The 23,095-nt window shown below is 38.6% G+C and overlaps 1 protein-coding gene across 1 annotated transcript in view; it reads left to right on the forward strand.

Moving 5' to 3' along the window:
- The window catches only part of LOC109927343 (teneurin-1-like), a 141,338-nt gene that overhangs the window by 91,243 nt on the left and 27,000 nt on the right, over positions 1-23,095 (forward strand). The window contains exons 16-19 of the mRNA XM_048605297.1: positions 10,562-10,734; positions 15,470-15,705; positions 20,937-21,233; positions 21,668-21,692. Coding sequence (XP_048461254.1) covers positions 10,562-10,734; positions 15,470-15,705; positions 20,937-21,233; positions 21,668-21,692 — 731 coding nt within the window. The remainder of the gene's footprint in view (positions 1-10,561; positions 10,735-15,469; positions 15,706-20,936; positions 21,234-21,667; positions 21,693-23,095) is intronic.

The following is a 23,095-nucleotide window of genomic DNA, read 5'->3' on the forward strand; positions in this document are numbered from 1 at the left end:
TGTCTTTATTTTTCAATTTTCCAATTTTCCAATTGCCACATAGTCATTTCTGTAGCGTAGACTAGATTTGCCAGTTCGGACCTTGCAGAATCCTAAACAGAGCAGACTCAAAGAGAACTGCGCAGGAAATTGAAAATTCCACTAGATAATTCCCCTGCGCCTGGAATTCTCCAAAAGTATCCACTTAAATCAGTGAACTTGGAGTGTTCTGATACAATTAATATTAAGTCCAGGACATGTCAGATTATTAAAAGCCGAGACCAGTTCCTGGATAACTATTAAATTGACTCACAATTTAACTCTCACACGTTCAACTACATTTCCTCTGAGCCCTTACACCCTCTTGACTATGGCTGACAGCCCTCACTCCTACTACCACTGTCTCTCTCCTCCCGCTTGCCTGAAACAACAGCCTGCAACTCCTTCAGCCCAAAAGCCTGCAGAACCACATGACCCCTTTCACCCCAACTTACATTAAACACTGAATTAGTTATCTGGATGTTTTTCATCTTGGCACCCCATCACTTGGCACAAAGGGAATCTATCCATTTGACTTCCTAATTATCTGGCACTCTACATACCCTACTATCTTGTTCCCAAGCCTCCTAACCACCTGGCATCCTACTTAATTGGTACTCTACTAATCTAACACCGTAACCATTTTGAATCCTGGCTCCCTACCCACTTGACACCCTAACCTCACACTTAACCTTTCACAGGAGCTGTCAAAGCAGCTATCTTTGCTGCGGGACATTGAAGTTATGGGATATGGAATTACTGATATGAAATGGGGGTGTGGTTTACCTTCCCCTGATTATCCTACGAAGACACAGTTAGATTAAATGTACACTCTGCATTTCTGCATGACATGTGACTGGAATCTCTGGTTCGAAAAGTGGAGTTCCTTCCTTTTGTATAAAGAAAAGTAGAAGCAGAGTGACAATCTGACTATGATGGCCACTCCTCTAACCCAAATTCTCCATTACATTTCTTTAAAATTTTGCAGACAGTAAGATTAGGGTAAATTAGGGTGGAAACATATTATATTTTAATCAAAAATTTATTTGAATAATCCATGGAGTATTTTTATCATAATGCAAAAGTTTACCAATCCATAAATACAAGATTAATTTTTTTAGGGCAGAGTAATTGTTTGGCAACAATAATGATTAAGTACATCATTAAAAATCTAGCAATACCTCATGCACCAAGACATACCTTTTGCATGAGATTTTACAGGGGCAAAAAAGTTGAAATTAACATCAATTCATCAATTCAGCAATTCCTAGGTCTTTCAACTGTAAAGACTTCAAAAGTGCACGAGCAGAGGAATAGGGTATCTCTGACAGTAACTTCTGGATTTTCACATTTAATTTCAAATGCAGATGCCAGAAATTACTGTCAGTTTCACAGAGTAATGACAGCAGTTTTGAGATCATGACAGCTGTGTTTATTACTGCTCATTGAATGGAATGAAACCTTTGCTTTGAAACCAGGCTTGCCTGTCATACTCCTAAAATCATTTCCATCTCTATTGCAGTCAATGGACGGAAAAAAATATGGCAAATTGTGCAATAGAACGCTGATTTGAAATAATTTTTTTATACCGCCATCTGAAGTTAAATGTGGCTTTAGAGAATTAGCCATGGGTAACAGATTAAGACAAGTTATCTCTTTGAACAGGCAGATATCTAGTATATAAAGAAAAACAAAAGTAGAGACGTTGTTTTGATTGGCAGGATGCAGGTAGCAATGGGACCTATAATGGGTTTTTTTGTTTCTCATTTAAAATATTTAAGATTTTGGCATAGGTGAAGGAAGAATGATTTTGAAGCTTGATGATTACACTAAGTTATGGGCATAGCAAATTTTGCTGCAGACTTCAGTAAGATCAGGGAAGGTGGTAAAAGAGGGGGAGGTGTGGCATTGTTAGTCAAGGACAGTATTACGGTGGCAGAAAGGACGTTTGATGAGGACTCGTCTACTGAGGTCGTATGGGCTGAGGTTAGAAACAGGAAAGGAGACGTCACCCAGTCAGGAGTTTTCTATCGGCCTCCGAAAAGTTCCAGAGATGTAGAGGAAAAGATTGCAAAGATGATTCTGGATAGGAGCGAAAGTAACAGGGTAGTTGTTATGGGGGACTTTAATTTTCCAAGTATTGACTGGAAACGCTATAGTTCGAGTACTTTAGATAGGTCAGTTTTTGTCCAATGTGTGCAGGAGGGTTTCCTGACACAGTATGTAGATAGGCCAACATGAGGCGAGGCCACATTGGATTTGATACTGGGTAATGAACCAGGCCAGCTGTTAGATTTGGAGGTAGGTGAGCACTTTGGTGATAGTGACCACAATTCGGTTACGTTTACTTTAGCGATGGAAAGGGATAGGTATATACCGCAGGGCAAGAGTTATAGCTGGGGGAAAGGCAATTATGAGGCGATTAGGCAAGATTTAGGATGCATAGGATAGAGAAGGAAACTGCAGGGGCTGGGCACAATTGAAATGTGGAGCTTGTTCAAGGAACAGCTACTGCGTGTCCTTGAGAAGTATGTACCTGTCAGGCAGGGAGGAAGTGGTCGAGCGAGGGAACCGTGGTTTACTAAACAAGTTGAATCTCTTGCCAAGAGGAAGAAGGAGGCTTATGTAGAGATGAGGCGTGAAGGCTCAGTTAGGGCGCTTGAGAGTTACAAATTAGCCAGGAAGGACCTAAAGAGAGATCTAAGAAGAGCCAGGAGGGGACATGAGAAGTCTTTAGCAGGTAGGATCAAGGAAAACCCTAAAGCTTTCTTATAGGTATGTCAGGAATAAAAGAATGACTAGAGTAAGATTAGGGCCAGTCAAGGACAGTAGTGGGAAGTTGTGCGTGGAGTCCGAAGAGATAGGAGAGGCGCTAAATGAATATTTTTCGTCAGTATTCACACAGGAAAAAGACCATGTTGTCGAGGAGAATACTGAAATACAGGCTATTAGACTAGACGGGATTGAGGTTCATAAGGAGGAGGTGTTAGCAATTCTGGAAGGTGTGAAAATAGATAAGTCCCCTGGGCCGGATGGGATTTATCCTAGGATTCTCTGGGAAGCTAGAGAGGAGATTGCAGAGCCTTTGGCTTTGATCTTTATGTCGTCATTGTCTTCAGGAATAGTGCCAGAAGACTGGAGACTAGCAAATGTTGTCCCCTTGTTCAAGAAGGGGAGTAGAGACAACCCTGGTAATTATAGACCAGTGAGCCTTACTTCGGTTGTGGGTAAAGTGTTGGAAAGGATTATAAGAGATAGGATTTATAATCATCTAGAAAGGAATAATTTGATTAGGGATAGTCAACACGGTTTTGTGAAGGGTAGGTCGTGCCTCACAAACCTTATTGAGTTCTTTGAGAAGGTAACCAAACAGGTGGATGAGGGTAAAGCGGTTGATGTGGTGTATATGGATTTCAGTAAAGCGTTTGATAAGGTTCCCCATGGTAGGCTATTGCAGAAAATACGGAGGCATGGGATTGAGGGTGATTTAGCGGTTTGGATCAGAAATTGGCTAGCTGTAAGAAGACAGAGGGTGGTGGTTGATGGGAAATATTCATCCTGGAGTTCAGTTACTAGTGGTGTACCTCAAGGATCTGTTTTGGGGCCACTGCTGTTTGTCATTTTTATAAATGACCTGGATGAGGGCGTAGAAGGATGGGTTAGTAAATTTGCAGATGACACCAAAGTCGGTGGAGTTGTGGATAGTGCGGAAGGATGTTGCAGGTTACAGAGGGACATAGATAAGCTGGAGAGCTGGGCTGAGAGGTGGCAAATGGAGTTTAATGCGGAAAAGTGTGAGGTGATTCAGTTTGGAAGGAGTAACAGGAATACAGAGTACTGGGCCAATGGTAAGATTCTTGGTAGTGTGGATGAGCAGAGAGATCTCGGTGTCCATGTGCATAGATCACTGAAAGTTGCCACCCAGGTTGATAACGTTGTTAAGAAGGCGTACAGTGTGTTAGGTTTTATTGGTAGAGGGATTGACTTTCGGAGCCATGAGGTCATGTTGCATCTGTACAAAACTATGGTGCGGCCGCACTTGGAGTATTGCATACAGTTCTGGTCACCGCATTATAGGAAGGATGTGGAAGCATTGGAAAGGGTGCAGAGGAGATTTACCAGGATGTTGCCTGGTATGGAGGGAAAGTCTTATGTGGAGGGACTTGAGGCTGTTTTCGTTAGAGAGAAGAAGGTTAAGAGGTGACTTAATAGAGACATACAAGATGATCAGAGGATTAGGTAGGGTGGACAGTGGGAGCCTTTTTCCTCGGATGGTGATGGCTGGCACGAGGGGACATAGCTTTAAATTGAGGGGTGATAGATATAGGACAGATGTCAGAGGTAGGTTCTTTACTCAGAGAGTAGTAAGGGCGTGAAATGCCCTGCCTGCAAAAGTAGTAGACTCGCCAACTTTAAGGGCATTTAAATGGTCATTGGATAAACATATGAATGATAATGGAATAGTGTAGGTTAGATGGGCTTCAGATTGGTTTCACAGGTCGGCGCAACATCGAGGGCCGAAGGGCCTGTACTGCGCTGTAATGTTCTATGTTCTGTGTTCTACACAAGCACATGGACTTATTTGAGCAGGGGGTAAATGGGTAGTTCAATGCAGGAAATTGTGAACCAGTAAACTTCAGAAAAAAAAGGAAATCAAATGAAAGGAAGTATGCTCCAAACCATAACATAACAGAGCAGAAAAACAAAAAAAAAGTCAGGGTTTTACTTAGCTGTTATATTCAACATACAATAGGAAATGGTGTTGAATTTGTGTGAGACATTGTTCAGCCACAGTTAATTTTGCATTAGTATTAAAGTCATATAACGGGTCCAGAAAAAAATTAATACACAAACTAGCAACGAAAAGTTAAAGTTAGAAAGATTAGTTTAAAAGATTTGAGATTTTTTTCATTGAAACGCAATTTTTCAACTTTCAACTTGTTTTGAAGAATACAGGTCAGAATATAAACTGACAAGATTTTATGCTGTATGACAAATCAGTAACAAAGGGACACATCTCAAGATTATTCTCAGAAAGTACAGATTTTTCGCGTAGAAGACAAGTTAGGACATAGAATTCTTCACCAATGATGACAATTGAAGCAATCGTTTAAAAGTTTATTGCATAAGTAGTTGAAAACAACAAATCTAAACTGGTAGGGGTAAGCGAAGGGAAAATGCAATTAGAGAAGGTGGCACCCACAGGATAATGCCAGTGGAGGCCCTGTGAGGAAATTGCTCTCTTCCTGCTTTGTAACTTCCAAGATTCAACTACCAGCAAGATAATCACAAAAGATCATTCTTACAGGAGTGGTGAAACATGCACTTGTGAATAAGTTTTTGTTTTGTAAACAGTATTTTGCATTCTTAACAATCAGAAGGGGAAATTTGTATCCAAAATTACATTTCTTGGAAGTATTTGGGATGTTTATTTGAGTTTATGTTTTTATTGGTGGGCTCCTTTAGCCAGTTATTCTGGTTTTGTTGCATTCACAAGGCAGAAGCATGTATTCAATGATAACTTGCTAGCTTTTAATTTGCATGCACCCTGTACCTTGAATTGAAAGTGCATTTAAATAATCCTCGAGCTGAGTACTTCAAATTGATTTCTTGAGAGGTATTCTTGGCTGCTGTTGATTGAGAACACTTCAGCTTGATGGAATTCTGATGACACATTGGAACAAATCACAGGCAGATGGAAAAAATGCAGAAACAACATAGGAGCTTAGTTTTTAAAAACGGCATGAAAATGTATGAGAGTAAAAATTCCTTTCCCATTTCAGTGAATAGGAACAATGGACCTTGATTATGTTCGCTTACCAAATTAGGAGTAAGTTACAGCATTATCAGGCTGCTTGTTCTACCAGCGCTCATAGATTTATAGATTTTTCTGTTCACGTACAATTTGTAATGTTAAGAGGTAAGAGAAGGAGAATTATTGTCTTCCTCTCTTTTTGAAAAGACAAAAGAGAAACACATGCATTGAGGTAGCACTTTTCATGATGCTAGATGCCTCAAAGTGTTTTACAGCTGATGACATATGTTAGGGATTAGATCTTCTGCATTTAAAGTGGGTGCCTTGAGTCAAGAATTTTTCATACTCAGCAGGTCTGCCGCAGCTACAGGGCCCTGAATTGTGCATTTTTTTGTCAGGAAGGGCTTGGGTGTGGGGTGGACTCAAGCCCACTGATCCTGCAAACAAGTCTGAGGTAGCCAAGTGGCAGGGGAGTGCTCAGGTGAACTGCTCACTGGCCCATTTTGGTTCCCTGCAACTTCATTCCAATTGCAACAAAAACAATTAATTAGGCACTCTAGCCCTCTCCTTTCACAACACCTCATTCCCACATATTCCTCATAACCTCTCATACTCACCGTAACGACTTAATGCCCCAAGGTATGTTCCATGATCCCTCAAACTATGCATGCTAACTCACTGCCAAAGTATCACTTCCATGCCCATTCAGCCAATATGCATTGCATACATACCAATGAACCATATGCAAATGCCTAGTGTTTAACAGCACACCAATTCAGAAATGTTCTTTCATAAAAAAAGGTAGTGTTACTGCAATCCCATAAAAATGCTAATTGTTAGGCTGTTAATTGTCAATAACAAAGATTTCAAACACTTAATAACTCAATTTTGCCCAAGTAAACATTGAGACATTAACAAACGTTATCACACAAAAAAAACATATTTTAACCAGAATACGTCAGTCAAATTAAATCAATAATTCACATGTCAAAATCCAGTCCCTAAAGTTCATAATTGGCTGTAAAATGTTTTGATACACCATGAAAAGTCTTGTATAAAGGCATCTCCTTTCTCCCTCTTTGATGAAAGAGAAAGATAATAGTCCTTTTTCTTCTCTCACCTCTTACCTCTGTGAATTATATATTAACATAATGGTGTATGATACATATGTCTGTGAGCATCAGTAAAACTAGAAGCCTGCAATAACAGTTAACTACTTCACCAAAAATTTCCCTCACAGTTATGCCCCAGGCAGTTAACTGCTGATTTGTAGAATTTCCCAGACACAGTATAATCTTTCAAAGATAAAAGGATCAATGTAATATGGCCAAGTCAGTTCTATCAGCCTCCTCCCAATCATTAATAAAGTGACAAATGGCATCATCAGTAGTGCCACCAAATGAAACCTACTTAACATGAAGAAACTCACTGATATTTTGTTGCAAGAACCATTGGCTCCAGTTTGCGCTTCACCATTGACCAAATATAATCCACAAAAGCAGAATACCAGAGGAGGGATGAGACTGGCTGCAGGTTACGTCAAGGTTGAATTTGGCAACAACGTACTGTGCAGGAACTAAGGTCAAACAGACTCGAAGGGAGGCCTTTCAAATAGCTGAATTCACATCTGGCTCAAAGGAAGTGGGATATGATAGTGTTTCTCATCTCAGCCATGTTCAAGTACTTTATTGATGAACTTCCCTCCATCATAAAGTCGCAATGGTGATTTCACACAGTGTTCAGTTCCATTCATAAATCATCTGAGAATGAAATGTTCCCACATCAACAACTTTAAGAACATTTGCTTTGGACTAACAAGTGCCAGGTAGATTTTTGACATATATGTGCACTCCCCTTGATCACTTGCACACCTTGGTTGCATTATACATAATTTGTAAGATTTTAAATAGCAGTTTTCCAAAGTTATTTCAACAGCAACTCCCATCCCTGCAACAACAATTACTGAGAAGGGCAAGAGTAGAAAAATCATGAGAACACCAGCAGCTACATGTTCAGCTTGTGAGTCGCACAACATATATTGCTATTTTCTTAATTGTCAGTAGGGCAATATCTTTAGATGCAGCAATAGCCCGAGGACTGCAATGGTTCAAGGAGAAAGCCCATGACCACCTTCTCAGACCAACTGAGAATGGGGAATAAATGCAAACGTGCCAGCACCATCCAAAAACAATGTTTAGAAACACTATCAAAGCTATCATTTTAGCTGTTAGGAGGTATCTGCTTCCAGAAGTGTATTATTCACTGTAAAGCAAATTATTGCATCTATCAGTTCCACATTCACAATAGCATATGATTCTGGAGAAACCCCAAAGCTCAGAGCATGCAGCAAATATAATCTAGTTGTGTACATGTTGGCCCCAGTTTTGCGAAGGCAGCAAACTATGTGCCTGGAGCGGCTGCCTGCTTGAATCAAGTTGCCCGAAAGCATACTGAGCTGAGTACTTCATTTTGCGTAGTCAGCTAATTTGAATAACAAGAATTAGCTCCCAGCACAGTTTTGGCTCTGCACCAACAGCTATTAAAATTAAGTAACAACACAAAAGCATCATGCACCCTTAAAGGGATATGGTTGGAAAAATGTTCCAGTATTTGTAAAGAGTCAAATGGATTTTAAGTTCTTGTCAGCCTTTGCCAAGACTGTGCAAGGGTGGTGGAATAAATTGTCCTTGACACAACATAAAATGAAATGAAACAGAGTTAATGACTAAGTAATGGAATAGAGTGGAATCCAACTTCATTTATGGATTCTAAAATAGGTGTGTTACTGCATGCAGTGGATGTGAGGAGCAGAGATGAGTCAGGACAATTTTCATAGGGAACAGAAATGCATTTTCCTGTCAGGAACTGGCAACCGCTCTTGCCCTAGGTACCATCTTCAATGCTCTGACACTTAGACACCAAAAAAGAAACAGAGAGTGGTGAACATGTTGCTTTTTGCAACCAAGGATAGTCACTTTCTTTGGTGTTTCTGTGGGTAAATGATTGATTTTGCTCAGGTGGCATAAAAAATTAAAACTGAAAAATCGGACACATGCCTAGCTGACCTCTTGTTTTCTACCTTCTGTAAACTGGAAATCATACTAAATTCTGACACCCGTGTAGTTATTTGCATTAGGTTTCACTTAACTATTACACCTGTGCTTACTGACCTACACTGACTTCGGGTTAAGCAACATCTGGATTCTAAAATTCAATCTTTGTTTTCAAATTTGTGCATGTAATTTTTATAATCTGTATCTCCTCAATCCCCACAGCCTCCAAAATATCTGTGTTCTTCTAATTTTTCCATTGTGAGCAACTCCAATTTTAATTGCTCCACTCATAGTAGCTATGCTTTTAGTTGCCTACGCAACAAACTTTGGAATTTCCTATCTAAACCTCTCTCCATTTACCTGATGTAGCCCCGTACCCTGAAACCCTACCTCTTTAACTTTTGATCATCTTTCCTAATAATGTCTCTATGTGACTTAGTGTCACATTTTACTAACTATTGCTCCTCGGAAGTACTTTGGGTAATGTGATTACATAATAAGTGCTAAATTAGTGCAAGTTATTGTTGAAACTAAAAACTGCAGCTGGAGTTCTTTCACTCCCATCTGTAGTTACAAATACAAACTGAATGCTTATTTTATTCTAGCAGATGGGAGGAAGTTTAAACAGTGAGAATTTGGTCTCCCAAAACTGAGGCTGAAACAAAATAATGTGGTGTTTCTTTTCAATAGATCGTCATTACATCAACAACAACTTTTAAATATGTAACATCTTTAAAGTAATGAAATCACCCTTGGCAAGATTGGCAAGAGCATTATAACACCAATTGTGACACTGAGCCATCTAATAAGTTATTAAGATATCGATATAGGTGGAGAGGTGTAGGGAGAGAATGCCAGAGCTTTGGGCTGAAGCAGCAGAGTGCACCATTGGTAGATCAACTATAGTTTGGCCTCTTCCGTATTCCCGAATTAGAGGAGGGCAGATATCTCGCACGATTGTGGACCTAAAGATAGTTGCAGATCAGGGAGGAGAAGATTATATGAAAGGATTTGAAATCAAAAATGAGGATTTTAAAAGGGAGGGATTATCAAATTGGGAGCCAGTATAACTCAGTAAATGCAGGGTGATAAATGAACAGGGCTTGGTGCGAGTTAAGACATAGGCAGCACAGATTTGAGTGAGCTCAAGTTTTATGGGAAGTTGAATATCGGAGGTGAGTAGAAGAACATTTAAATAGTCAAATCTAGAGGTATCAAAGACATGGTTAAAGACTTCAGGTGCAGATCAGCCAGGTGAAGATGTGCACAATCCAAGCTTGGTAGTAGACTTCCTGAGAGGGTGAGTGGATACGTCGTCAGAATTTCATCTCAAGGTTAAGCAAAACACTGATGTTGCGAACGTTGTATTTGAACCCAAGGTAATTGTAAGGGAAAAGCATGGCATCTGTGACTAGGACCAAGGTTCTTGTCTGGGACTGACAATAACGTATTTAGTCTTCCTGATATTCACACTGTGAAATTGTCTGCTGGTACCGGATGTCGGAGCAGTCAGGGTCAATAGAGGGAACAAAAGTGACATTTGTGTGGTAAGCAGGATGTATACATAGAATCTGATGCTGTATTTCCAAATTCATCTTAATCTAGAAGGCAAGTCGGGCATTTGGTCCCTCCTTCCCTCGCGTTGAATATTTTATAATCGCGTGTCCTGTGTGGTATCAACAATGTATAATTATTCATAACGTCTTCCTTTAAAACTTTTGTTTTGTTTACCTAGGTATGATAGTGATGGCCACCTGACGAATGTGACTTTTCCCACTGGGCAAGTCAGCAGTTTCTATCGTGAGGTGGACAAGTCGGTGCAAGTGGAAGCAAACCTTTCCAACAGAGAGAACTTTGCTATTACAGCCAACTTCTCAGCTACCAATGCTGTTTATATTTATAGGCAAGGTAAACCAGAACACAAAAGTTTTAAACAACACGATTCACTCTTAATTTGTAGTGATTTGAACCATAGATTTTATAGTGACTGTAATATTCATACTTATTGGATAAAACCTTCCTGTGCTCTGGGGAAAGTCTGACCTGTATACTTTTGTGGAGAGCAAAATGTACCCAGTCATGTGTGACATCAATCCCATTTTTGTTTTTTCATTATGGGATGGAGCTGGCAATGCAGTTTGTGAGCCATGCTTATGTGTTTGAGGAGAATGTGTGAGGAAGCAGGCCAATTAGAATGCCCATCTTGCATTTCCAACACAGCACTCCAGTTTCCAGCAGCATTTTAATGCAACACAAGGCTCACCCTTCTCTCCCTGCCCATCCTCCACGCCAACCTGTGTTTCTTCAGATCACACATGTTAATCCATGCCAGCTCTATGCCACTAATGTATTGAACGTGTCCCTTCAGATCAACCCAGTACACTCAGCCAGTATATACTATGTATAGTCCTCAGATTCTACGTGACATCAATGGAAAATAGTTTATGTTCCTTCAAAAAAATTCATCATTTAATAAAAGCTGCCGTTTCATTGATACAAGGAAGAAAATGCTTTCTGATATGTAACAAGACTTGTAACACACTGTAACACTGTTAATTTGTTTCAACAAGCAAGATGCCACATCAATGGAACAATTTGTTAGTACAAATTCTTGAAAATGCCCTTTATCATTAGGTGAATAGAGAACTTACTGTGCTGAAACCCAATAGCACTTGAATCTCAGCCTTGCATTTCTCATAGCCACATTCCCAAATAATAGGCAGCTCCCTGGGAAGGAAAGAACTAGAGGTGTTCATTTCAATTCAAAATCAGGATGCCTATCTATCAATGTAAGGGAATCGGTAGTTAGATTTTTTTTGCAAGTTCAAAACTATTTATTTTTCATATATTCAACCAGAGCCATTTAAATCACAGTAGAAAAGATGATAGTGCAGGCTGACAGCATGTGGACTGCAGCTGTTCAAGAAGGTAGCTCACCTCCACCTTCTCAAGGGCAACTTAGAACTGGCACTAAATGCCGATTCAGCCAGTGATGCCCACATTCCACAAATGAATAAAAAAGGATGATTCACATTGGTGCCACTCGTCTTCAATGCTGGAGGGAGTGACTGTTGAAGGGATGAATGTGGTGCCAATCAAGCAGGTGGCTTTGTCCTGAGTGATATCAGGCTTCTAAGGTGTTGTTGGAGCTGCAATTGTGGTGCTGAGTTGTATTGATGCAAGTATAATATTTTCAAAATTTTGCTGTTTTCTTGGACATGTATGGTTACTTTTCAAGTAGAAAATAATATCTTAGTTGATGATTGAAGAAATAATAAATTTGACTTGCATTTGGATCAGTTAACATTAATGGTTGGCCTGTAAAAATATAAGTATTTAGTTAAATATAGCTTTAAGCAGTGTAAAGGTAAGTTTTACAAAATCTTGCAAAATGAACAGTCACTATTTAAGCTTTCTTCTTTCTAACAAATGATACAAACTCAATATAATTATTCTTGTGCTTTACACTAAAATGTTTGGGGCTGAAATGTTCACAAAGCTAATTTGTAATTATTATATGATAACGCGCACAGCTCATGACCTGAATTTTAATGTGAAAAATAAGTAGAATTAATGATAGAATTGATTTTGTTTTAAATTCAAGCAAGATTTTTTTTTCACTAAGTCCTCATCACAAGCAGAACTATGATGCATATTGGCCAATGTTAACTTTTTGAGCAAGCCAAGCCTGTGATTTAGCATGCGATGACTATGTCAATAACGTAACACAAAATGTTCCCTTTCCCCTTCAATCCGCAAATGAATTAACTTATTTACTGTCTCTGTCTATGGAAGATGCCTAACCCCGACCAACAACAATTCAAAGAAGCCAGGCTTATTGCCTGAATTTTGTGTTCTATTGTAGCGTACACTTTAAATAGCCAATACATTCTTCCCAGTCTCAGTAAAGCCAGAAAATAACTGTCATGTCATAAATCAAAAGTGAAGTAGAATTCTGGCATTCTTGTCAATCATTAAACCCACTCCAGCTGTGGGCAACAGTAATGGAAGTGCACTGTGCAGGCCATCTGTCAGTCGGTCAGTTTACAACCAATCTGTCCATCAGTCTTTTTAAAATTTACATTTAAATTGCTCCAAAATAGAATTTATAGAGAACCAAAGGAAACGGATTAGTTGCTTTTGTTGTACATGTTGCTTAAGTTTCAAATATATCTTTTAAAGTATGTGATTTTATTGCATTCTTTTCATGTAGCTTGGCTGAAGTGGCAATAAAATTAGTGCAGATTTTGTAACAATTTAATAAGATTTTGCTAACCTTTCGATCAATTTTCCATTTCCCATTCATTCTTCTCTCTCGAACTAACCATAGAAATATTGGTTGGGATTTTCCACTGTGCAGAACTTTGTTATGGTGTAGGTTCCACGCATTCCATTAGCTCATTTCTGACACTAGCTGATTTTCTGTGATCAGGATCTTATTAGATAGCTTTAGTTAATTGTAACTAAAGTTACAAATTTGATTGTGGAGCCTTCTGGGGTGAGAACAAATAGTGTGAGGTGGCAAAACAGACCTCTCCAACCTTGGATTGAAAGCTGCAGTTGTACTTTAAATGTTAAATCTCCCTACCACTATGGAAGCTGCTCTTGCCAGATTGTATTGAGATTTGTAGAAGATACTTGACAAAGATATTGCCCAAAATAGGAGCTCATAGTATAGGGGTAATATATTAGTATGGATAGAGCTTCTCTGGCTGGCAGAAAACAAAGTATACAAAATTGGATGTTTTTTCAATTGGCAGGGTATAACAACTAGAGCCCCAAAAGGTTCTGGGCTGCAGTCTCAGCTTTTCACAATCAATGTCTTTGGTGAAGGGAACAAAGCATGGTCGCTAATTTTGTAAGTTGGGCAAAGATAGTTAGAATTATATGTGAAGAAGACTTAGAAAGGCTGTAAGTGGATATAAATAGGTTGAGTGAGTGGAAAAAAAGTGGGAATGGTGAAGTTGTTCACTTCAGCAGGAACAATAAAAAAAAGCAGAGTATTATTTAAAAGGAGAATGACTGCAGAATTTAGAGGTGCAGCAGGATTTCAGTGTTCTTGTGAAGTAGTCACAAAATGTTTGTGTCCAGGTACAGCCAGTAATTAAGATAGCCAACAGGATGCTATCTTTTATAATGACAGAAACTGAAGATAAATGTAGGGATCTTATGCTTACCTTATACAGGGCATTGGAGAGACCATGTCTCAAATACCTTGTTGAATTTTGTTCTCCTCACTTAAGGAAGGATGTAAATGAATTGGAAATGTTTACAAGATTAATACTTGGAATGAGTGGGTTGAATTCTGAGGAAAAGCTGTACCGACCGGGCTTGTTACCATTTGAATTTGGAAGTTTAGAAGTGTGAGGGATGATTTTATTGAAGTATACAAAGATTCTGAACTGCCTTGACAAGGTGAATGTGATAATGCCATTGAATATTTTTAAGGCAGTGGTACAGAGAATTTTATTAGGCAGGAGAATCAAAGGCTATTCGAAATAGACAGGTGCGTGGAATTCGAAACACAAACAGATCAGCAGTGATTTCTTTTTGAATAGTGGAACAGGCTTGAGAAGCCAAATAGTCTATCTCTGATCCCTATTCATGTGTTTGTAAGTACACACCAAGGCCTTCCAGTATCCGTTATTGTCAATGTACAAATTATAGGAATACATTGTATGATTTTACATTATATGTAAAGGTGAAGCCACTATAGTCATCCATGTGAATGACAGCCTGGTGTGTGCATGTTGAGGTAAGGATGTTGGAGAAGGTGCTCAAGCCCTAAAATTGCTGAACTCAGTATTGAGTCCAGAAGACTGCAGTGTTCCCAAGTGAAAAATGAGGAGCTGTTCTTCCAGCTAGCATTGAGCTTTGCTAGAGCACTGCAGCAAGCCTGAGACAGATATTTGGGCCAGGGAACTGGTGATGTGTTGAAGTGTAGGCTATAGGAAGCTCCTACAACTTATGGACTTATGGTTACTTGCTCAAAAGTTATTGGGACATTTGATTCAGAGCAAGGCCATCATTTCTTCTTCCAACCAGACAATTTGGAAGGCAGAAGCCTACCTTTGTCTGAAATTAAGTCCCTCAAGGTGGAAATTCTCTATCAGAGATGGCAACAAATCAGAAACTGGCAGCTCTTGCATTCAGCAGTACCACTGAGAAAGCCACGGCCGCTACCAGGGGGACAACCAAGACCACAAAGTCTGAGGGGTCAGATAAATACTTTTAAGCCAATTAGTGCAGACTGAATGCAGTCCTCCAACTGACAGGCAGCCTGCGTTGGTTTACAAGTCAGGTCGGCGGACTATACTTTTGTTCAGTTTGAAGCGGAGGTAATTGCAAAGCAAGTGGGAATAGGCCATTAATTGGTCATTGATTAACTACTAAAGAGGCATCAATTGAAAACTGGTTGGGTAATTTGAGCTTGAGCCTTCCAAACCAGACTTTCATTCCAGAGGCAGTTAGAAGGTGCCAGGATTCTGATACACCATTACCTTGGCTAATTAATTTCCCTCCCTGCCACTGGGCCTACCACATCTGGGACCTAGAGATTCCACTCCTTAGGTCAGATCCAGCAAGACAACTTTAATGATGTGTAAACTTAATTATTAATTGTTGGAGGCATTTTATTTTCCAGAGCACATTCAAAATACTTACCGGGTTGGCTCTGACGGCTCTTTGCAAGTCACTTTTGCCAGCGGGATGGAATTGACTCTACAGACAGAACCTCACCTCTTGGCTGGAGCTGCAAATCCAACTATGGGAAAACGTAACATCTCGTTGCCTACTGAACACAATCCAAACATAGTGGAGTGGAGACAGAGGAAGGAGCAGAGCAAAGGCAACCTTGCTGTCTTTGGAAGGAGATTTCGGGTTAGTACAGGAAAAAAGTTTATTCTTAGAAAGCAAGTCATAATTATTATGATATTCTGACAACTCAAAAATATTTTCATAACAAAACAAAGCACATTGATGAATCATCATGGAACAGATTATACATATATAGAACACTCAGTGCATTTCAGTTCTGGTTGAAGGACACATGCCAAAACGCAAATACCCAGTTCTGATAACAACCGTGCATTTTTATGATGTCTTTAATTATATTGTCATACAGCAACAACAGGGTAATGTTATTCAACTCACATAAAAAGGAAATATTTACGAAAGCAACTGACACCAGTGAACCCAATAAAATAAGTGCATAGACATTTATAACAAGAACCCCTACCCACTAAAAACAGAAAGCTGCATTTGCATTTGTGTCATTTACCATTTTCTAAGTTGTTTCTCTCCAAGTTATAGACATTAGAAGGGCTTGTGGTCCAGATAGTTATTTTTGTATCAAACTAAAAACAATGGGCTACAATTGTAATAAAGCATACTGGTGACCACTGTGGTATTTTTGAGGATGACTATTCTAGGTACCATGTGATATTTGTCACTCATACCAGTCTGTGGCATTTAGTAACAGTTCTTTGAAGTAATTTGCTGCTACTAATCTTCCTTTGTCTTTGCTTTATCTTCAGCCTATCTAGTGGCTAGTGATAGAGTATAGACCAATATAGCGACTCTGTTCCTAGATAACAAGAAAGTTAATTATATGACAGCAATATGTGCCGCTACATTTTGTCAGGTATAATTACTAGGACCTCATGGAGTTGGTGCAGGTACATCTATTCCCTCTGAAAGCTGGAGTAGAACTCCTTGCCTCCAGCCGTCGAGTGTGTGTGACATCGGAAGAATGGGACATAAATATTATATGAACGTTAACCCCTTCAGAACCATTACCAATGCAACAATCACCATGCCAAGTTTGGTCAGCTCTTCTGTAGGTTTAATTGTGATTCCATTGGGGTACACTGGGTGGCAAAATACTGTGGATTTGATGCACCTACTCAAAATAAGACTAATGATACAAAGAAAATGAGACTAAGAACAGGGGCTCCCTCTATTATGGTTTCACACATTCTCCAAGGGTCCTTGTATAAGTCTGGAATGTTGACCAGCAAGTGGGAGCAGATATACAGCATTCTAAATGGTGATAACAGGCCTGACTGGTGGAAATAGATACAAAATATACTCTATGCCCTTTAAAAATCTGAACGATTTTCATTTGGCTTTTACTTTCATGTGGCTTTCTTTTTAATAAAGAGGGCTGCTTGGCAATGAATTTTCATGTGGGTACTATCTAACACTACCCCAAAACAGGAAAGTCATGTTAAAGCTTCCAGATAATGACAAAAGGCAAATATCCAAGATGTTCCATTCGTGACACAGGTGCCATTTTGGGTCTCATGTGCTCTTGTGCAATCAACAAAGAAGGCACCAGAGTGTGTGCAATCCTAGTGGTGGTACCAGAATCAAGACCTGTAAAGTTTGAAGGTAAAGACCTTGAAATTTGTATGTAAAATTAAAAGACAATATTTTTTCAAAAATAGACGCTCAAGATGATAATTCTATAAAATATGAATAACTGGCAAGAGGATGACATTTGGTAAACAAAATTATCAGCATTATATTTCTTTAAATTTATGAAATCGCATTATTTAAATCCATGAAATCTATATTGGATTTAATTTAAACAACCAAACTGTGAAAAATTATCCTCCCCTTTGAAAATTCCGACTTACATATGTATTTAAATTTTTAAATCAAAAGCAATACGCACAATACTTTAGCAAAATATAGGAGATGGATTGAATATAAAACAAAGCAAGAAGAGACACTTCAGAGAACATGTTTGTGTGAGTACATAACAGTGCTTCCAACTAAACTGATGAGATTAAGACTCAAAGTATTGAAAACAGTTAAGAGGAATATAAAAAGTTTACTGGGAAGATGAATGGAAACATCAAAAGGCTAAAAAAAAGTTGGGAGAACGCTTTCAGATTATTTTTAAGTTTTTTTTTAACCTATATAAACATTAAAATAGTAGGTAGATGAAGGTAGGGCTGATTAAGGATGAAGGGAGAGTTTAATGTAAGATTAAAGTTTGGAGGACATATTGTACCAATAAATCATAGCAATAGTTAGCGATCTGTTTGAACGAATATGTTTGGTCCTGCTAGTGTGTACTCAAACTTTTGAAATTAAAGAAGAGATTGGTAACCCCTCCAACACTGCCATTGCCACACCATGCAACGATATCTACCATCTAAAAGCTGCACTCTGCAACTGAGCATCTTTTTGACAGTGTCTTCCAAACATGGCCTCCACCATTTGGAAGAGTAGCTGGTGAATGCAAACACCCTAACTAGATATGGAAATATATCACCATTCCTTTATCGTGGATGGATCAAAATCCTGAAATTCAACTAGTACTGTGAGTGCACATAAATCAGATGGACTGCAGTAGTTCGAGAAGGCAGCTCAGATCTACTGTCTTCTCAAGGGCTCTTATTGAGGAATAATAAATGGTAGAGTTGACAGTGATGCCCAAGTGCCATAACCAATAAAAAGGAATCTCTGTGTCCAATTTCATCCTCCTGATATATGGGACAAGAAAATAACCAATGTAAATTTATTCAAGAAGGATGAGAACATGATTGGCTTGTTCGACAAATTTAACAGACCTTTTGAAAAAGGGTCAATTAGATACAAAAAAGGTAATCTAGTATATGTAGATTCTCTGAAGGCATGCAATAGATCTCTCACATTGGATTCTTAGAAATATGCATGCAAATGTATGTAACAGCATGAAAAGAAAGATGGTCGAGAAACACAAAATAAAGATTTGGATAAATGGACAAAGTTCAAATTGGAGAAAGGGCACATGTGATATATGATGTTATCAGTGCTGGATTCACTTTTATTGTCATTTTTGATGTTTAAGTTTGAGAACAGGAAGTAAAGTTTCAAGACTTACTGGTGAAACAATGGAATGCAGTGAGTAGGACAGTTATACTTCATGAAGACATAGATTTGGGGATGCAGGAGGTTAGATTGAGGATGCAGAATGTCAGATGCAATTTAATGTACATTTTACTATGTAGTTTGGGAAGATTACAGACAGGCTGAAAAGTATTGTATGGACAGACCTGAGAATTTAAATTCTCTGAAAGTAAGGCATTAAACAGCCAAAAACATTAAGGAAATGTCACAACATTTAATTTTTTATAAATTGGTTATAAAATACAAGGATGAATGAGTAATGTAAGCATTTGCTTAACCACCATGTGAATCTCATGTGCACCTTCTTATAGGAAAGACATTAAAGGTATAACGTGCATAGCATAGATTCACCAGGATTTAGCCAGCTGTGTAGAAATTTAAGAAATTATAAATGTTTCAATGTAACATTTAAAGGTGTAGGAGATTACCTGAAGTTTTTTATAGTTAGAAAAATATTGTTTCCTCAAGTTGCAGATTCAGTAATAATCCTTTCATAACCTATAATTATTACCAAAGGTGAGGAGAGGTTCAGAGAAATGTTGTTATACACATGATTGTTACAGCAGGAAATGGTTTGCCACAAGCAATGATTGAGACAGAGACTACTGTATTTTTCAAAGGAAACTTGGATAAACATTTACAGCAGAAAATGATACAGAGTTCGACGGTGAAAACAAGATAGCTGAATTAGTTTTGAATTGCTCTCAGAGTAAGCTAGCTCAGAATACTAAACTAATTAACAAAGCCCTCTGTGCGAAAAACCTCTAATGTTCAATAATATATTTAAAAGGCTGTAGAATTATTTTACCTGAGGCAAGATTAAATTTTAAAAACTGCAGCAAGATATATATAAAGAAAGAAGTATGTGGAAAAGCAGGTCCTGCTTTTGAAGCACAGAATCTCTACAGTGCAGAAAGAGGTCATTTGACCCATCAAATCCACACCAACCCTCTGAAGAGCATCCCACACAGACCCTGCCCCACACCCTGTACTTACCATGGCTAATCTACCTAGTACATCTCTGGACACTATAAGGCAATTTAGCTTGGCCAATCCACCTAAACTGCACATCTTTAGACTGTGGGAGGAAACTAGAGCACCAGCTGGAAATCCATGCGGACACAGGGAAAATGTGTAAACTCCACATAGTCACCTGAAGCTGGAATCAAACCCAGGTCCCTGGCACTGTTAGGTAATAACCACTGAGCCACTGTGCTGCCCCATTTTGGAATAAAAAAAAGTGACACTTCTTTTCAAAATATTAATGCACAGCATTCTGCATTGCCTTTTTTGTCTTGATAGTAGTCATTTTATTTTATGAAAGAAATATTAAATAAATTCAGTATACCTCCTAAATCAGTAAATTCTGCAAATTTTCACTGAAACACATGGGATATTGTGATAAAAAATATGTTGAAATTTATCAGTGGAATAATTTATTGTGCGTTTTGCTACTTATGCCTCTTTCTGTGTTTTAATACGCTTCATATATCAAAACAAAAAGTGAGTTCCCTCAAGATTATAGATCTTGAGAAAAATAGTTACTTAGATCAGGAATTAGATACATTCAAATTCAATAATTCAAATGATATATTAGAATATCATGCCTGAGGCAAAATATTTATATGTTACAACAGTGAATAACTTTCAAAAGTACTTTATTAATTGTAAAGCATTTTGCGACATCCTAAGTTTGTGAGAGGCAATGTATAAATGCCAGTCATTCCTTCCTTTTTATTCCTTCCATTGGGTATATGAACCCTGCAGTGATTTTAATTTTTTCCTTATATCAGTGACAGGTATGAATATCACACTATAATGGAGTACAGCTCAAAATGCCATTTTCAAATATTAGCATAAAATCTACAATTATCCTAGAGCAACATTTTCTACAATTTAAGTCAACCTACAAAGTTCTGGGACATTTTCCTGTCTTAAAGGCATTATATAGATGCAATTTGATTTTTGGAATGTTGGAATTCTAAACTCAACATTGCTGAGATTCACAAGTGCTTCATGGAAAATGGTACAGAGAAAAATTACAATATAATTATAAGTTATAACCAGAAAAAAATATTTTTGAAAAAGATCTTTTCTAATGATAGATGATGAAATTTGCTGTGGTTAGAGTTTATCTGGAATTTTATTTTAAAAGCCAAGGCAATGAACTTGTTATTAGTGATGCTGATTCAGGTTTGGTTTATCATTAGGCTCATAACAGAAACCTGCTATCCATAGACTTTGACCGTCGCACCAGAATCGGAAAGATCTATGATGACCATCGAAAGTTTACTCTCAGAATTCAGTACGACCAATCTGGACGCCCAGTTCTTTGGGCACCCAGTAACAAGTTCAATGAGGTCAATGTCACCTATTCCCCTATGGGGCTGCTGACAGGCATTCAGCGGGGAACTTGGGTTGAACAAATGGAATATGATCAAAGTGGCAAGATCGTATCCAGAGTGCTGGCAGATGGGAAAATATGGAGCTACACTTATTCGGAAAAGGTAAGAACTTTCTGGATTTTTCTTTTATTGATAAGTCCTTGTGTTCAGATTAAGAAAACTCTTGACATCAATGCCGTTAGCAACATCAGGGAACTGAGTTTGATAACCTAAGCTATATTAAACAGCCAGGAAAGAAATCAAAAAGGAACTGATTTTGAATTTGCACCACAGGGAAAGAAACTGAAAACTCAGCTATTAAATTATGTTGCACTGTAGAACCTGGTTATATACACAAGAGTGTCCACAGCACAGCAGGCAATTGGAGTATTATAAATGCCTCCAATGCTGTAATGGTGAAGCTTATTTCCATTCTCATTACTAATTCAGCATTTCATTCTCCAAGGCTTTCACCTGTATTCCAAATCCACCCAGCTTGATGGTTAAACCACAAATTTACTCATATGTTCAATTCCTGTTCTGTGTTTAACTGACAGGAAGCCACTTTGTTATTTGCAAAATGTGAGACATGATATCACATGCTACATTCTGCAGCTCAATTTAGCACTTAACACACACTGCCTGTAAAAATAACGCTTTGTACTTTGCATAATAACTCATTAAGTACACTTGTGCCACACATTCAAACCTCAACATGCAATTATTTCAAAAAATATAAATGGTAAAATGTTTAAAAAAGCATTTTATTCCAGTTTTCAAATCTAATAATTGATTTGTCTCAAATTTAAATATCAAAATTCAAAATTACATTTATCAACTTTAATTATTAGACATCATCAGTGAAAATAAAATTATTCCTACCAAAGGTACCATCAAATCTAAAGCTGGACACAAATCTATGTACAACTCTCAGAGTTTGTAAACCATTTGAAAGTAGTCATCCCTGTTGCCACTAATAAGGAACCCAAAAGTAGTCATGACCAGTTGTTTTTAAATCTAAAGGCTAGTATTTTTCGATATGTCGCAGAGATTGATATCGGGATTGGTATCTCCCTTGAGCTATGCCTCCAGAAGCCTGTCAAATCAGTCCTTCAACAGTATAACCTCAGGCCATCCTGCCCATTTCTGTGTCATCACCAGACACTGTTGTTGTAAGCTCAGGCTCAGTGGTGTCATCCAGAGAGCTTTAACCATGTGGACTATCATCAGCAGAACACTGGAAAGTTAGAAATGGAAAGGGTTGGGAATTGAGTGGTCTCTGAATTCAGTCCTTATTCCTTGTTCTCGATGTGACGATGCAGCCACGGTCCCTAGCAAATCCATCAATTCACCACAGGCCCTCTGGAGTACCTGCATTCACCTTGCAATAGCAGGACTTCTTAAAAAGTACCTTATGTGCAATGTGGCTGCCTGCTATGATAGAAGTATCATAGAATCCCTACAGTGTGGAAGCAGTCCATTCGACTCACTAAGTCTACACCGACCATCCCAAGAACATCTCACCCAGACCCCCCTACCCTATCTACGTAACCCTGCATTTCCTGTGGCTAATCCACCTAGCCCGTATATCCCTGGACACTATGAGCAATTTAACACGGCCGATCCAACCAACCTGCACATCTTTGGACTGTGAGAGGAAGCTGGAGAACCCAGTGGAAACCCACGCAGACGTGAGGAGAATGTGCAAACTCCACACAGACAGGGAATCAGACCTGGTGCTGTGAGGCAGCATTGCTAACCACTGAGCTACTGTGCCACGCATGGTCTTTTAATTGGCGCTTGTGCCAGGCCCCTCTTGCAGCTGAATAACTGTGAAGATCTAATTAATTTTTCTTGGGCAGTATGCTCCAAATTATGTATCCTGGTGACACAGCAGTCGATTTTGCTGCACGGGTTCAAAATAGTGTTCCTTCACAGGGATAGTAGGAACTGCAGATGCTGGAGAATCCGAGATAACAAGGTGT

The sequence above is a fragment of the Rhincodon typus genome, chromosome 14 (assembly GCF_021869965.1).
Source record: "Rhincodon typus isolate 14 chromosome 14, sRhiTyp1.1, whole genome shotgun sequence".
Taxonomy (NCBI): Eukaryota; Metazoa; Chordata; class Chondrichthyes; order Orectolobiformes; family Rhincodontidae; genus Rhincodon; species Rhincodon typus.